The sequence below is a fragment of the Teleopsis dalmanni genome, chromosome 1, assembly GCF_002237135.1.
Source record: "Teleopsis dalmanni isolate 2A chromosome 1, ASM223713v2, whole genome shotgun sequence".
NCBI lineage: Eukaryota > Metazoa > Arthropoda > Insecta > Diptera > Diopsidae > Teleopsis > Teleopsis dalmanni.
Window position 1 is genome coordinate 12,708,031 of NC_051846.1, and position 19,148 is coordinate 12,727,178.

Genomic DNA, 19,148 nt, shown 5'->3' on the forward strand with positions numbered 1-19,148 from the left:
CTTTGTTGTTTTATTTTATGAATAAAATAAATAGTGTTCCAAGACATATCTAATGTAGATAGTGTAATAGTCTAAATCTCGTACATATATTAAAATCATATTGGACTTGATTAATTATCTTTAATAGTTGAAGTGAAATTTTATTGTATCTTAAACATAGTCTTTACTAAGTCATTAATTTTAATCATTTTTGAGTCTATGAACCACCTTACAATAACGAAAAAGAATAACGATAGGAAGAATTTTATTGTTGCCCAGGACCGACCTGTTGTGGGTCACATTGGGTTCAAACAGTAAGACACCAACATTAGGGTAAATGCATTTCTTCCAAAAATCTATTTTTAAATACCAGTACCTTTTTTCAAAATACTATCTATTATTTATTATTTATAATTTATGATTAACTTTAATGCACTCATATTCATTATAGTAAAATAAATGCATATCATATAACACTACTGGCTTATCGCCTAAAATACTATTTATAAGTATTGATCGATATTGATTTACGACTTTTATATATTGGTCGAGTTTATTAGTTTTAGTTCGAAAAAATTTATACCCTTGTACCATAAAAAAATTATTAATCTGCATTAACTCTAATCAGTTTTATGTGGGTAAAATGTATATAAAATATCGTTATCAAATATTACCAGTTCGCACCGCTTTCTAAAAAATTATTGACCACGACCATAATAATTCAAAGCTCCTAAATTTTATTTTATCAAGAAAGCATATATATTTAATTTATTGAAATAAAGAAATAAAATATATTTTTTTAAATAATATTACGGTAATTATTAGTGGTTTTACACATAGGTTAACAAATATGTACTATATATTATTTCGGATTCCATCAAAATATATAATTGTGTTCAGTATTGTTTAATAAATTTCCATTGAAATATAGAATATTGCATATTGTATAGATATTTTAAATTTAATTATTTATTTATTACAAAAATAAACAACTTATTAAAACTACATATCTTAAATCACCGAATATTTATTGTGAATATAAATGATATACACAACTCAAAATTTGTTAATGGTTAAATTCGAGTCCAATGGTAGTATTAGAACTCCAACCCGTCAAAAGCGTAAACATGCTTCAATACAGTAAATCAATATTGTGGACAAAAATCGGGAACAATATTTTAGATATTACTCTGAAGAACTTAGACGTTCTTATGGCGCCCCATTTAATATATGTACTTATATCGATTTAGATTTAAAGACGTACAAAATTAATTTGTTTCAAAACCTTGATTCGACCTCAGAACCGTCTTAAATAAATTTATTATTTCGTTAAAAAGAACATCTTAAGGATTCAATATTATCTTCAGAATCTGAAGTAATCATGTGCAGATATTACTCAAAATTTAAATCAAAAGATTTCCAAGATACTTAAAATTTTGAAATAAAATAAAAGGCAAGACTTATTTAACTCATATCTACTTTGAAATATATTTTAAATATGCATTACATATAACAAAATAAATTTAAAATTTTTTTCTATGTCATCAACAAAAATTGTGGACTGTGTAAAATGATGTACCTTATATAAGTCACTAAAAAAACTTATAATTCTCATCCAGTTTTAAAATATTTTACTATATAATTGTATAATACATGTAACGAAGATTGTAATAAAAATTTTTATATGAAAAGGGTATTCATGGTTACATTCATATTTTGAACCAGCAGCTACGATTTCTACTTCTATTATATTCATAATTAATTGAAAAATATAAAGAATTGATTAATACCAAATTTTGTAAGATGTTATGTTTAATAGGAACTAAAAATGATAAAACACTTCATTAATGCGGTTACCAAACACCTAGACTATTTTTTTTATATCTGTATTTTTAAGCATTTTTCTACCAACCTTTTAATTTTGTTAGTAATTATAATGTAAATTATTTATAATATTTGATTTTATTTGAACACTTAACGCTATGACTGGGTGCATTGAAGAGAGTAAAAACAGACGTATACTTAGTATTTTATACCTATTTATTACTGTCAATATGGATACGTATTAATTACTTATTTTTTAGTGCAGTTAGCTGGCACTTTAGCCTTTATTTATTTATAAATAATAAGTATGAACAATAAGTTATAAGGAATTTTTTACAACTATTTATATATCAAAAGAATTAATAGCACATACAATAAACAAATAAGTTATTTTTCTATAGACACATATTAAATTATTTACCACAAAAACTTTTTTTACAAAATATAAATAATAACACTTTTATAATTTCATACTTTTTACAACAACAAAATACATAATTTTAAGAAATGCCGTCACTTATGGCGCTTCATATTTCAGAAACTATTAGCATTTTTTATCCGTATTATCAAGTCTCATTGATCTCCAATTGATCTATAATTCATTTATGTGTAAAAACTTTTTATAAATATGGAACACTCTAATTACGTTTTAAATATTTCGATTAGTGTGTGAGTAACTAATGTACTTTAGTTTTTCAGGTTTAGATTCTACAGTTATGTGAAAGATATATATATAGAAGATAAGATTATAAGTCATATTATGTATGTATATATATGTGCAAGTAATTAATATAATTTACTTACTAATCGTAACATCAGTCTCTTATATTAATCACTTAAAATATATAAACTAACACGGGTATATACACATATATATGTGTAATATTATATATAAATATAGTATACATACCTATATAAATATTTTTGAAATATGACTTTTAATATCTTCAGTTCAAGTTCAGGTTTTCCTAAAATTATGCTACATAAACTTTAATAAAAATTAATAATGGCTAGTAAAATAATAATAATCAAAGAATTGTTAATTATTTAACAATATCAATAAACACACAGATTAAATGTTACAGATAAGACATAATATATTCTAAACTATATTACTGTTCATATAGTTATTTTTATTTTCGATTACTAAATCAATAAAAATAATTTATTGATTAATAAATACAGATAAACTCGACGATTTAAATACACATCTGTGCCAAACAAACGGGATGACAAACGTGAAGTCCTAGTATTTCAAGAAATCACATATTCTCCTTCGATTCAATTAGAACGCAATAATAAATAATAGCGGCGCTGAAGTTATATTTAACTTCAGAATCAAAAAGGCTATAAATGCTTTTATTGAACTGAAAAAGACTGCAGTTATATGTCTACTACTAAAAAAATCGAATTTTCAACAAAAACATAAAGTCAGTTTTATTTTAAAGAAGAGAAATGTTCAAGAGTAGCACTGAAATTTTGTTGGAATTGTGGTTGTATGGATAACAACAAAACTCTGCTCCACCTCATGTGTCAGGGTTCATTGTTAACTAGAAGAAGATTCTAAATCTTCGAGGCTGCTTCTCTTACCGTCCTGGTGGAGCTGTCATCCTGTAATATTAGGGACTTATACACTTATCAGGTTAGTTCACTTTTATATGATTGGGCCAGTGTTGTTCATATACTGATAACTGCAGTTCTTTCGGGGGTCCTCAGCTACAAATACAGACTATCACAAACTATAGTTATGTTTACGTTGAATCGTCCCAGATGCCATAGCTACCAGTGGACTAATACAAAACAAATAAGAGGCACAGAAAAAATACGAAAACGCAGAAAGGACATGCTCTCAAACAGCAATATCTCTCGACAGGTATCTAACACATAAGCTTGTATGCGATCCAAACGCATCGCTTATGATTTGAAAGCGAATAATGAACCGAATATTATAACACATAGAAATAAATAAAAATTAATTATATTCACAACTTAATAAAAAACTGTCATCAACTCTTTTGCTTTATTAGATAATCTAAGACAAATATACTCTTCTATAAGTAGAATGTAAATATAATGGTAGTACCAGTCTTCTGGTCTTTATTGAAAGATTTAAGTTAAATAAAAGTAAAATACTTTCTCTAAAAGTGAAATACTTTAAAAGTTACTAAAAACTTTTTGTTCTTCTAAGTCAATATTTGACTATAGACATATTTCATTTCAAGATATAAGAATGTTGTTATAGTAAAATCATTTAATTCTAAGATTGAGTATAATAATCCATACGTAGTACACATAATCTTCATGCATAAATCATTTTTATTGTTTGTTTAGTGATAACCACCAAAAGACATCTTACATATACCAATAAACACACAATGCACGTACACCATCCTCATATATAATCTGTATAATCTATATAATCAACATTATGCAATATAAAAATGAATTTCATATAGCAAACACTTTTTTATATCAACATTTTCATACGAATATTAACTATTTTCCTGTTAATAAACACAAATCAATCGTTATCTACAGCCGTTGCACTTTAAACTCATTTAGGCTGGGACGCTAATTAATCTTAGATCGTTCGATTAATTCCAAACCACTTAAGTCTGTGGAACTAAAGCTTTATTATTTAAAAAAAATCAAAAAGAGTAGCGAATTAAAAGCTTCAGTTAAAGCTTATTTAAAGATTACCGAAAAGTATTTTAAAGTGCTTTGAAAGTAGTAAACTTCTAAAAGAATTTATTTTGAAAGAAATCGGAAATCCATTTTTTATGTATTTCAAGCTTTTAATTTTTATAAATTATTTTAAAAGGTCTTTTTTAGTGTAATTTATAGTTAATTTTTTTAAATGTTATTTTTTTTTCAATTAATATATTGTTATTATTAAGAACAGGTTTTTATAAAAATGTATTACTAAATTTATTGTGTTCAGGCTTATAACCAGAAGAAGAGAGGCTTTGAGATAATTTTTGAAATTTAAAAATTTTTTGTGTCTTATTAAACAGTCATAAGACATTAATAATCAATAAGAATATATATATGTATATATACTTAATTATACCTCCATATGTATAAATGCAGTTCTTCGATTAATTTTGGGGGGTTGAAGCTCCTCCGCCCCCAATTTGTCAAGAATTTTGTGTCTATGACAACTTTCTACTTAGTATTTCTGATAGCAGTCTTATTCATTGTTATAATATGAGATCTTGAAAACCTTTAATACAGTTGTGTGGAAGAAGTTTTTATATTATTTTTGTGTTTAACGTTCTTAATTTATATAGTATCAATATATATGTATCTGCTTAATATAGTTATAATATCAATAATATTAACTAAAAAAAAAATATTGTTTATTTTATAAAATTAAAAACAATAAAACTGAAGAAAATTTAATTGAAGTATAAAGCGATTTTTTTTATTTTATTTGTAAAAGAAAAAAATTTAAATTTTGTTAAAAAATTGTTATTTGTATATTTTATAAAAACTAATGTTCAAAAAAAAATTTTATCTTTTAATATAATTAAAAAAAAACTATTTAAAATAGTCAAATTAATTTACTTCATCAATATATCTCATCTCAGTAGACAGCAAATTTATTTTTTTTTTTGGCAGATTCTATATGGAAAACAGTATATTTTGCACATATAAGTTAATGGGATTTTATTCGAAAAATATTAAAATTTATTAAAAATATCAACTAGAAAGTAAGTAAAACTTGTACAAAAAAAAATTTATTATATTTTTAAATAATTTTAAATTTATATATAATATATAATATACTCTATATAGTCTATAATATAGTCTATATATAAATCTATATATAATTTTTAAATCTATTAAGAAATTTTAAATCAAATTTATTTTAATTTAATAATTATTTTTATATTAATCAAAATTTCAAATCTACTAATTTATTTCAAACCAAATTAATTTTAATTATTGAAATTTATTATAATATTAATCAAGCTATTCATACACATACTTTCATAAATATTATTAATTGATGAAAAAAAGGCAGATGTGAATAGAAAATAAAAGCTTATAGATTAATTTCTATGTTTGTTAATAAAATATAATATCTATATATTAATTTATTATAATATATATTATAATAATAATACAGATTATTATTATTAAAGATTGATTTTAATTATTATAATCATAATATACTCATAGATATAATTGAATCTATATAAATATCGCCAACGTTTTGAAGTTTGTTTGACTTATTCCACAGGGCGGAACTACTTCTTCCATAACTACTCTTCAAAACATATAAAGCGGTTATTTATTCAGAAATAGGTTTACAAAATTAGTTTGAAATAATAAACAAAAAATTTAATACTTTACAATATATAAACAAGAAACTATAGAGATTATTCCAATCAATTTTGTAGTAGTAGCAGAGATTTGGTGCTGATATTGTCACTGTGCTTTTTCAAATGATTCTGTCTATATAGACTACTAAATAGTAGTAATAACTATAAGAACAATAACTAATTTATAAGCTTTTATATATTCACATTAGCCTATTTTCACTAACTATTATCTTTAAAATAGAAAAGAAATTTATAAAAGTTTAGTTTATAGAAATAATTATTTTTATATATATATTATATATTTACTTATATGTATTTTATTTTTATATATGTATTATATGTAGAAACCATTTGTAGTTCTTATATTTAATATTATAATATGTTTTTCATATTTTTTTTCGGTTCTTCTTTTTAAAAACTATTTTTCTCCTTTATTTAATAGAACTTTTTACGTACTTTTTTCCTACTACTATTTCAACACTGATATCAACCGCTTCACTAAAAGTGTAGAGCTTTAAGCTCAACGCTGCTTCAAAAGCTTTCATTGCGATCAGTAAAATACGATCTCGTCTTCTGAACGCTTAAGCGGCAGCAGTTAAATTAAAACGCCAAACGCACTTTGGAATCAGACTGCAATTTACTTCTCAACTGTTTAGTAACTTAAAGTAAGTGTTAAAGATATTCTAGTTAAAGTAAATAAAACAATTTTTAGTTACATAAATGAAAAAATAATTTAAAGTGATTTAAAAAATTTGAATTTCTGTTCGAAAATAAATGATTTTATAATTATTTTATGAATATTAATATTATTGAATAATCAAGTGTATAAAGTGCAACATTAAGGTCATAAATAATTTCAATCAATGGAATTAATTCAGTGATGATAATTATTCTTAATATGCCATTTATTATAAATTATGGAAATTTAAAAAAATATACGGAAATCGCAAATATATGTGTTCTAAGCCTATGATATTAAATAGCTGATCGAGTTTTTGCTTGACTTAAGCAATTATTAAAAAAATAACACTGTTTATACATTTTTTATTTTTATTAATATTACTGTTTGTAATATATATTCACTACTGGCAACAAAATACAATTTTTTGACTCAATATGTTATTTCTTTAAGACGTAGTTTTAAACGATCTTTAGTCTGATCAAATCAACGATATACATATTATACATCTATTCTCAAAATCTGTAAAAGTGACGTTTTCAAAATGCGTGTAATATACTTTCCCAATAACAACTACTTAAAATAATATATTTTTTGTAAATTATTTTTGAGGAGAATGACGCGTCTTTATGACGAAAAGAAATGATTTTAAAGTTGGATTCGATTAGCAAAGAAAAGACAAGGACAAAAATTTGTTGAAATTTGTGTGACCACACAACGCTGTTTCGAGTATTGCCAAGTACTCATCATCCGTGGTCTTAAGAAATAATCCCATTTTTTTCATAGTGTATAGTCCGTATATAATTTGATCAGGATAAGGTATGCCAGAATTGTATGTCAAAAGCAATAAGTGCACAAAAAATTCTATCGCTAGGTCGCTTCGCAAAGAAACAAGCTTATCTTTTTAATTTTCTACTCATATGACCAAGTTATAGCTTGAGCATTTGTCATCACAGTTCTATATAATTTCCTATTTTAATAGAAAAATTCTTAATTAACTGTGAAGTACTGTGTTAATGTACCAAAGCATCAATAAAAGCTGTGACCAATCATTTTTTAACTATCTTAAAATAAATTGCAAAATCGCAGTGTATGAAAAAGTGCAAGCTTATAATATTATTATCTACATATGCATATATCACCAATCAATTTTGAATCTAAATTTAATTAATTTAATATTTTAATTTACAAAGAGGTTTTTAGAACAGTAGTGAACTACAACAACAAAAATTCATTTTATATTATTTTAACTAATTGAATTCTTGGTTCAATATATATATTAATTTACCATATAATTTATATATAATTATATAGTAATTATATAGTAAATTAAATTCTATAATTTTTTTAGAATTCAATTCTTGCAAAAAACTCTTTTTTTAATAATTAATTATTTTATTCTAAAAGGCAACAACTGTTTGACATTTTTAAGAATGTCTTATGTTTTTTTTTTCTTGGAATAAACTATTTATTAAATGTTTATATAATTGTAGTTATAATTATGATTTATGATTATTATCCGTTGTGGCTATTATTAAAAAAATATTTCTCTATAGAAATTTCCATCGCCTCAAGCCCAGCTAGATATCACCTTTAGTCTTTCTTTTATCTACAGCTTTTAGATACAATAATTGAGACCCAGTGCCTTGGGTCAAACTTCACCTAAATTTATAACTTAATAAAATATTTTGTTAATATTAATAAAATACTAAATTAACCTTAACTAAGTGAGAAAAATCAACATTAACAAAGTCCAAAAAATTTATAGAATATCTAGCACGTTTGAGCAGAAGATGCATTTACAAGTATTAGAGGGGAAGACAGAGAATAATGTGTTTCTGAATTTCTCATACCACTTAAATAACATTTGTTATATAGAATATCAAATTTGATATAAGGTATACAAATGTACATAAATAAAAACGTCTGTTTTCGCAATGATATTGTGATTTTTTTTACTTCCGAAATTTTATTTAATTTTTTTTTCTATTTTAATGACCTTCTATTTTGTACCACATTTAAATTGAATTCTAAAGAAAATAAAAAAAACCATTTAAAATCATATTATATTTTTTTGTACTCACAATAGATGTAATCTACTTTCGTTCGTGACTAACGCTAGAGAAGATACAATTGAAACTATAATTCAAAGGCGTAGTTGAAATTTCTGTGAGAATTGTCATGAGTATATATAAGTATATATACTTAATTATGAAGTATTAGACTGAAACTAAATTTCTAATATACGAATATATACATATGAACAATGATTTTGAAATGTGAAAATGAGACTTTACAGATAGAAGGGTATTTTGTATATATTATTATAATAGTGGGCTCACTACATAAGCCTTGCATAGCCCCACGACTCGTCATAATGCTCTTGTGGGACTTATCTCGCCTTTTGAGCAACCTTTAGTAGAACATCTAGTCTACAATGTGAATCTTAACAAATTATTTGGTCAAATGTACTCAGGTCTTTAAATTCATCAAATAAGAAGGCTCCTAACAAAGTAACCCTTTGTCTGGTTATATTCTAAAGTAAGTGACTTTTTTAATTTTAAATCGAAATTATTTAATAAGAAATAATAAAACAAATGCCCAAGGGAGGCAGTTAGAGTGGGGTTTCCAATGAGCAGTTGTAACTTTTCAGTTATTAGCTTTAAACTATCATTAAAAAAATAATAATATTTTTTAATATATTAATTTTCATTTTCATTCGAATTTGTATATTTATTTGCTATAAAATTAAATAAATATTGAATCAATCTTCCAAAACAAATTGACTGATAACTATATTTGTTTATCACTTTATATATCCGCTTTCTGTTTCAATGTAAACTATACTCAGTTTTATGATGACCGACAAAACACTGACACATACCGGTAAATATATCCAATAATTTTCATAAATACTGAATAATCAGAATTCTTTTTCCTTCATTATTTAAATACATAGAAAATTGAAATTTGGAACCTGATGCATACATATTCGTATATAATATTTTCATATACCATATATTAAACCTTATCCCGAAAGCTTGAGATATCAGTCTCAAACTGTGGCTGTTGATATATAAATACAGCTCCCATATAAACTCATTATTCTGATTTATAATAGTATAGAAAAGTCATGTTTATTTTTTAATAGATTTTCACCGGTTGTGGTTATTAAGTACTGTAAGTTATATTACGTTTTAGTATTCAAACTTAATTGATCTATGGTATAGGATAAACTAGGCAATACAAGTTCTCTGTGGAAAATGTTTGTAATTATCAACTCATTCTTGTAATATGTTGGTACCGACATAAATTCAATTAGCTTAAATTTGAATATAGCTACCAACTATGTAATTATTCAGATTCTGAGCTCAATAAAAGAACTTTTAAATTTTACATCTTCGTATATGTGTCCTCACTGGTCAACCTTATCAGAAAACTATTTTTTGTGTCCAATGAGAATAAATTAATGTCGAATAGAGAAGAAAATAAGAGATAGTAAATTTTTTTGATGGATAAAAAAGACACAAACGTTATTCAAGAGTACATAGATAACCTCGCAGATTACTCCAAAAATCATTTGGATTCGAAAATTTTCTTATTATTTCCCCCTTTTATTTTGTTGTTATTTATATTTAAGTCTTATGTATTCTGACGGAGTTTTTACGATTGTAAAGATCATTTCTATTTTAAGTTTCTGGATTAAATTTGTATTTTCAACTTTCTGAGATAGTCTGTGAGTATTTTTGTGACTCTATTCTCTATTTTCTGTAAGTATAGGTTGGAAAAATCATCTGTCAATCTCATTATTCTCATTATATCAAACATAATAATATAAACGTTTACGTTTCTAATTTAAAAACTATTGTTAATAAGCTTTTAATTACTCTGTGCAAAGGGTATTCAAATTTCGTCGAAACCAATCTTACTTCATCGCTTGTTTAATCTGAACTAAACTAAAATGTATCTGGACAATGATTCAACTTTACCAATGTTGTTTCAAAGCAAATATAGAAAACGAATTTAAATTTCATCTCAAGGTATTCACTGCAAGATGAGATCAATTATCAGATCAATTATTTTTGATTATCACATATTATACGTATTATCATTATCTAACACATTATTAGGAGTATTGAGGTCTCACTCTCCTTCACCCGATGTGCGCTGCTGGTACGAAAACTATTAAATTACGCTTATTTAATTTTATTAAATCTAATTTCCGCACTAAACGTGAGGTTTAGAAGATCTGGGAAGTTCAATGGAAAAAAGTAGAAAATTAATAAAAAATGTTAATAGAGAAATAACGAAAAATAAAATACTGAAAATTTATCGCACCGGTAGCATAACTGATTTGTATCTGAAGTGGTCGAGCGCAGTATGAACTCGGCGGAATACTCCACTTTGAGACTTAAAAGGCCTCGCACTTGCAAGCACTTGAAAAATGCTCGACAAACGAGGTTTTGTTATGCAGAGAAAGTTATTACTCCCAATGTCAAAAATGTTACAAAAATAAAAAAAATAGAGGAAAGCCAAAAAAATAAAATTATTTAGAAAAAAAGATATAAACAGTATTATTATTTAAAAAAAAAAAAGTGTATTAATCGCACAATTATTTTTATTATTATTTTTTTTACGGGGTGAGACGTCAAATTGATTTTTCAATACGAATTTCAATTCCCATTTGGGTATGGCGAACGTGCCCACTGCTACTTATGACACTTATGACGGCGCTGACAATCGATCGCTATTGTATCTACCCAAGGCAGCAATCATCTACTGAAACGTACTCGTATTCCTAATGTCTGTCTGTTTGTTGGTTTGCTAAATTTACAGCTAATTTAATGCGTTGTTTGCATATTTGCAGATACATTGTTCGCTTTGAGTTTATTGTTATTTATTTATTTTAATTATTTTTACTGTTTTGTTATGATCGTACGATTTTCTACCCCAGCAAATCAAATACATAGATTGCCTATAAATCGATGTTTAATTCAAAGTTGATTTTAGTAAAAATATTAGTAATTTATCGCTGAATTAATATAAAGCGGCCGCGGTCTACACCATAAAAATGTTAAAAACTTAAAACGCTTAAAATAATTCAAATTTTTTAAACAAAGTTCATTGACTTCTTTTACAACACAAATATTTTTAGAGTTATGACAAAGAGCTTTAAAGGGAACACAAGGCTGTATTAAAGGTCTCCTCCCTTCTTCTTTACTATACATAAAATAATTACTATACTAACTCTATAATGGGTTCCCGGTCATAGAACATTGTAGAAAATAAAAAAAACAGAGAGCCTAACCTGTGTTAGCGCTATAATAGACACCTCTTTAGCGGTATCGAGATATGTATCCTTAGAAACAGTTTCTCCACTTTCTGTAGCTAAATAATAATAAGTGGAAGTCACTCAGAACATGTCAAATATTCCATTCAACCTGACCGTCTATAACAAGCCCAGGTCGAGGACTTATTAACAGGGAGATCATAATGCACAAATAATAATAGTTCTTTCAGGTCAGTGGTGTATAGAATCCCACGCAGAGACACTGCACCGTCCATTTAACAATTTTTGTGGAAATTGCAAATATTTAGAAGACATAAAGGAAACAATAACACTCTTCCGCTGTGGCTGCTTCTTAAGCTTTGTTAGTTTTGCTAACAGAAGGAGACATTTTTAGGATATTTCTTTTTACGCAGAGCAATCTGACAGCTCATCAGTAAGAAGAAAAGTTTTATTAGAAAGGATGTCTGCCAATCAGGCAACCAACCTATAACAAACCAACCAGTATAATAATATATTATAATACATAATAATTAAATATAATATATTTTATATAAAAGGTCTGTTACACGAGTTATTCGGAACTCAATGTTCAGCATTTTTTAATTTTTTACTGTTTCACAATGAGTTCCTGTGTTTAATAAACCTTACCGTTGATATAGAATATTAGCTGAATGATTCCAACAATTTATTGATTAATCCCTTCTCGTTATAACATTTTATAAAATAATATTTTATTTACCCATCATAAAGAATTTAAAACACTATTAGGACCTACAGGAAAGAATGGATCTATTAACATTAACTTAATCTTTATCCCAAGTTTTTACAAAAGGAATATTACTTACTTATCCTAAATCTTAATTAATACGAAAAAAATACTAGTTTGTTCGTATAAATACTTATGGAAATATATTTAGTATTAAAAGTAACACAGCTTGTTTAAAACCACCTTAATTAGTATATTTTACCTATACTACAGAGAATCTATTCTTTAAAGTCACACAGGTCTGCTAATAAAGCTTCGCTCATAACTAATGCTTTTTTTTTTTTGGATACATGCTTACAGATACATAGAAAATTCAGACTAATCTTTGAACTTAACATTATCGAGAACTATTTTTACTATTTTCTGATCACTTACTCATTACCAATCTCCATTTTAAAGATACTGAGATAATTATATCTAACCTTTGAACTTAACTTTATTAAGAGCTCTTTTTACTATCTTATGATCTATTAATCACAAATAAATAGTATATTCTATAAAATATTATAAACCATTTATGTACTTTTTTTATTATTTATGTACTTATATATTTGCATATCATCTTCGTAATTTATTTTTTTTTTTGTGAACTGATTTTTTTTTCCTGTCTTAGTTCAGACTAAGACAGTTCAGACAGTTCAGTTCAGTTCAGACTTAGTTCAGACTAACCTTTAAGCAGTTTTTTTGATCTAAGTTATGAGAAAGAACAAACTTCGAGTTACAGATTTTATCTCAGAAAGAAAGTCTGCGATGAACTCATACCACCAGGGAGTGTCGAAGTTCAAGAAATCCATGTTACAGACAACAGTTATACACGGTTCTTATATATAAAAAAAAACCATATCAGCATTTGTTTTAAATATGTTTCAACAAAAGCATGGAAAATTTTTTTTGTAAAAATTTTGAAACAGAAAAAAGTCGAGAATATCTAAAAATTTAAGTGCCAAAAGATACATAAACATTTTTTACTGCCTAAGAACATTTCTTTTTAATTTATGCTTAAACATTTAATGCCCTACACAGGTGATTGTACAAATCATTTAGATAGGCTTTCGGTTCTCTTCTGCTCGTTTTAATCATTAGAAAAAAATTTATTTTTATTTTTGCATATTAAGAATTCATTAGCGAAAATTTCGTCATACACCAGAAAAGGTATAAAAAATAAAAAATAGCGTAAAAATATAAAAAAAAAAATTATTAAACAATTAACAAAAAAGATTAAAAGTAAGATTAACATAATAAATAATCGCAAAGTGAAAGGCAAATCAACTCGCAAGTAAAAGTTTAGTAAAGAAATATTTAATGTCTTCTCCGCCAGATACTCGACAGAACCTCAGTACTAAGTACATTCTACATTCTCGGAAACATGATTCATCTAATTTATTATAATTAATTCAATCTTTGTTAAACAGAAATAAAAAATTGATTTGGTTACTTCATTTAATTAGTCTTCTGAAAAAAATTTAATAATTAAAATATATATCAAGCCATACTTATATATGATAATATGAAACAAACAGAAAGTTCTCATCCCTTCTCTAGTCATTTGGCTTGGGTTGCCCCATAATTCTTTAGTATTAAAAATTTTAAATCACTGCTAATGTGTTACTCATTATGATCTCTAGATCTAGATTATCTAGAACTTAATTTGCGTTTCCAACAAAACCTTGTTTTTTACAAAAGAAATCAAAACCTCGTCATTTGCTCCTATTCAATATTGCCTTGCTTTCACTCTCACGAGACCAGTACTGGTTCTAAAGTACTTTCATATCGATGTGCATTAACGACTGATTCCACTCCGTTTGAAGGCCCAGCATTTGTATCCATTTGAAGGCCTAGCATTTATAAATTGTATAAAGTTTATGACCATAATATGGTTAATCCTTTTATTAAAATAAGTTTTCACATATCTGACTGATTACTACATTTTTATTATCCATAACTTCCATAGTCATAACTAAATCTACATGTGGTTAATTCTTTTATCAATATAAGTTCCCAAATAACGATTGATTACTACATTTTTATTAGCCATAACTTCCATAGGTTACCTATATCTACATCTGGTTAATTCTTTTATTAATATAAGTTTTCAGATATCTGACTGATTACTACATTTTTATTAGCCATAACTTCCATAGGTTACCTACATCTACATCTGGTTAATTCTTTTATTAATATAAATTCTCAGATATCTGACTGATTACTGCATTTTTGTTATTGAATTCTTCTATCGTCTTAACTACATCTACATCTGGTTAATTATTTTATTAATAAAAGTTTTCAGATATCCGACTGATTACTACATTTTTGTTATCCAAAACTTCCATAGGTTACCTATATCTACATCTGGTTCATTCTTTTATTAATATAAGTTTTCAGATATCTGACTGATTACTGCATTTTTATTTTGCATAACTTACCTAAATCTACATCTGGTTAATTCTTTTATTAGTAAAAGTTTTCAGATATCCGACTGATTACTAAATTTTTGTTAGGCAATTCTTCGTAGTTTTATATACATCTTTATTTTTAACTGCACTATCTATAAAATTGATTTATGATGTACTTTAATGCACCCCACATTTGATGGTATCATAAATTATAAATCGATAGAGTTTATATTGGAGACTGTGTGATTGCCGTTTAGTTTCAGCATTTCTTAAAATATTTCATGTACTCATTCAATATATGTTTTATGTATTTTATTAACTAAATGAACTATTCTTATCAATATAATAACATGCGATTAATAAACAGAAATTTTTCCACTTCATTTTATTGCAGATTAAATACAACTTATCACCATGTCACTTGATGAGGTAAGTACATAAAAAATTATAAATAAATTATCAAAATCGATTGGATTAAAATGTACTTCAACTATTTTTATTTCCATTCCCCAGCAATTCAACGCCGCCGCTGAAAAGGCCAAGACCTTCACCAAACGTCCCACAGACGATGAACTCTTAGAGCTCTACGCACTCTTCAAACAGGCAACTGTTGGTGACAACAACACCAGCAAGCCCGGCATACTCGATCTGAAGGGCAAGGCCAAGTGGGAGTCCTGGAACAAGCAGAAGGGCAAATCACAAGATGCCGCCAAGCAAGAATACGTCGCTTTTGTCGAAAAGTTGGCCGCTTCCTATCTTTAAGTCTTGTCTTTAACAATTTCAATAAATTATTTTGTATGTTATTTTGATGTTATATTAAATACTGTTGTTCTTATGTTAAACTTCCCAACATAATCATGCACCTATTTAAAACTGTTATAATATGACTTTTTTTTATTTCAAGTCACTTAGCCTCGATGCACCTCGTTTTGCATAAATGCCACATCATCATTGCTCCAAAGTGTATTTGCGAAGTAAACACTTCAGTTGCGAATTCTCAGTTTTATTTAAAAATTTAAAAATTTATTTTCGATTTTAGTGTTTTTTCTATTTAAAAATGTGCATTTTAACGAGTCTCTGTCATTGCATTTTGTTTATATTAGAAAAATTTATAAATAATCTTAAATATTTACTTTCGGTTGGAAAACAAAACGTTTCCCACAAAGTGGACAAAGCGTGGCTGCACTAAAGCTTCGTTTTCATCATTGTTTTTTTTTTTGTTTACTAAATTATTAATAATTTATTACTTAATCAACAAGACCAGTGCTTTTTGTTAAACTATTAATGATAATTTCAATAATAATCATTTTGTTTGAAATACTTTGTAATTTGGTAGTATTATTATTAGAGAGGATAGAGGGGATTAGAGAGGATAGTGCACTACGACCTAAAAGATCTGTTGTGCCACTTAGTCGGATTAGAGTGTTTTTCCAAGTCCGATTTCTTTAATTAAAGACAGTATAGAGCCTATCTTTCCTAGTCCTAGGATCCTTATGATCCATGAAATACCCTCCTTGGTGTTTCTTCCGCTTGTGCATCAGTGTTGTGATAGTATTCATTGGGATATATTCTTTTGTGTCTAATCAAAAACATTTATTGTCTATATTATTAGGATTAGATTTTATTATTTTAATAATTTACTTTTTTCATATCTTCTTTTTCTTCTTTGCTTGATGAAGCGCGAGTTAGTATCTAAAGCAGTTGGACCACTTGGATGATCCACAATAAGAAGAACTCCCTTCAATTTTGCTAATAAGTTATATAGATGATTCTATAGTAGTGTACTTTGAAGCCCAGCAAATAGTTTTTATATGTAGTTTTATAAATATTATAAAACTTTCAGAAATATAAATATAATTTATTTATAATAAATTAGAACTTTTAGAGTTAATGAAAGAGCATTTGGAATTTTTATTTAAGTTTTAATAATTCATATATATGGAAATGATGATTTTGAATTGTTTAAATTTTACAATATTAAATTTCTTTTAAATAGTTTTCTTGTAATTTCCATTTGTTTTTTTAGTAATATATTTTGAAAGGTTCAAATTTTGGCTTCTTTGGTAAAGTTACCTATATTTTCCCGTTGTTGATGCTCCAACTTCTAGAGCAAAGATATTACTGAAATTATATTATAGTTAGGAGAAATTAAACTTTTACGTTTATTTTTTTTGTTTGTTTTATTTCATCTTTTTGTTTTAAATTTAATTATATATACTAGAACTTTTTGATTGGGGGAGTTTTAGTTAGGTTAAATTGTTTGCTTCAAGTTGATTTAAAGTCTTTAAATCATTGTAATCAACATTATCATTTAATTTTTAAGCTCACAATGTCTCTCTGCTTCTCTCTCTCTCTCTTGTATTACAGTATAGATACTTTACTTCGTGGTAATTTTCTGATTACACCTTAAACAGACACATTCACATAGCGATATACCCTCAAACAAAAATGTCAGATCCTCTGTTATAGTTTCATATGCTTGTTGTACAGATACTACTACTTCTGTCAATCTTTAAAATGATGGCGTTGAAGACATGTCATGTCAAAACTTCCTCTCTAAGCTTTGACGTTAGAGCTTTGAACGTGACCTAAAATCTGGATAAATTGATTACCATATCTATTCTCTGAAGGTTGTGTAAAATTTACAATGAAAGCGACAAAGTAGGAATTGATATGCCGAACTGTAACTGCATAATCTCGTTGTCCCCTTTTCAAGTAGATTAGTTAGGTTTTTGAGATAATATTATATTATATTGACTTCTTAGATTATCTATTAAGATAAATCTCAATCAGGTCGAAAAGAAAAATTGCTAACGTGTTTTTTGTTCGAAGACTTATAAATTACTAGTTTCTTGACGAAATATGCTCCAGTTTAAAATATTAGACTTAAAGGTGTCTACATTCAGAAAATACTAATTTCTTTAGTATATATACTTATATTTTATAAATATAAAAGAAAACATTTAAATGCTTTTGTCTTATGATAGTTACCTTAATATGCAGGGCGGCGCAGGTAGTTCTTGTTTTGATATCCTATTTTTTTTAGCAATTATATAATAACTTAACTTAGGTCTTTTAGTTCAATTAAAATTTGTTTTTGCTCTTCTTCAGAACAATACCTAGTTCAGTACCTCCATTCGTTGCACCGAATGAGGTCTAATAACTTGAACGAAAGAATATTACAAGATTTAGAATACTTTTTTTATAAATAATTTATAAACCCAATGATTACATGTTGAATTATTGTTATGAAATTCAAACAAAACATGTTAGTCACTGAATAAGAAACAATTTGTTCCAGATAAGTCGCCTCCTATAATATCATCATTATTATAACATATTTGAAGTCATTGACGTATTTTAAAAGAAAGACACAGTAATCTTAGAAAACATGTTGCACTTCATGTGACCTAAAATTAGATCAAAATAGTGAGCAGTTGCTCATCGTATAAACTAGTAGATGCGCCCACTCTTCCTCTTCTTAGTATATATAGAATTATATTTTCTATTATCGAATTTTCCAAATTTGTAAATATTTTTGTTGCTACTTCAAAACAGGATATTTTTAACTTAAAATATTTTATTAGAAGACTACTTAATATTCTTTACTAGAAATCGTCTCCACAAGTATGAAAGAAGAACATTTAAGAATAAATAATATATAAATCCATATTCATCAACCTGATCTTCAGTACTGTATTAAATTTACACAATTTCAATATTGGCAACTCTGTAACTGTTGCTAAATGTTGCAGCAACAATACAACAACACGTTATTTCAAAACAACATTGCCTCTCAACAACAGGTGTGCTTATCAACAAAGCAAAGCAAAACAAATGCATGAAAATTTATTTGAATGTTCAACGACCAAGTGTGAATGAAATAAAA

The 19,148-nt window shown here is 26.4% G+C and overlaps 1 protein-coding gene across 1 annotated transcript; it reads left to right on the forward strand.

The window, feature by feature from the left end:
- Positions 1-6,696: 6,696 nt before the first annotated feature.
- On the forward strand, positions 6,697-16,141 carry LOC119672425 (acyl-CoA-binding protein homolog). Its single transcript, XM_038083473.1, has 3 exons — positions 6,697-6,796; positions 15,654-15,688; positions 15,773-16,141. The coding sequence occupies exons 2-3, from the start codon at positions 15,674-15,676 to the stop codon at positions 16,019-16,021; spliced, it is 264 nt and encodes an 87-aa protein (XP_037939401.1). The 5' UTR covers positions 6,697-6,796; positions 15,654-15,673; the 3' UTR covers positions 16,022-16,141.
- The last annotated feature ends 3,007 nt before the right edge of the window (positions 16,142-19,148 follow it).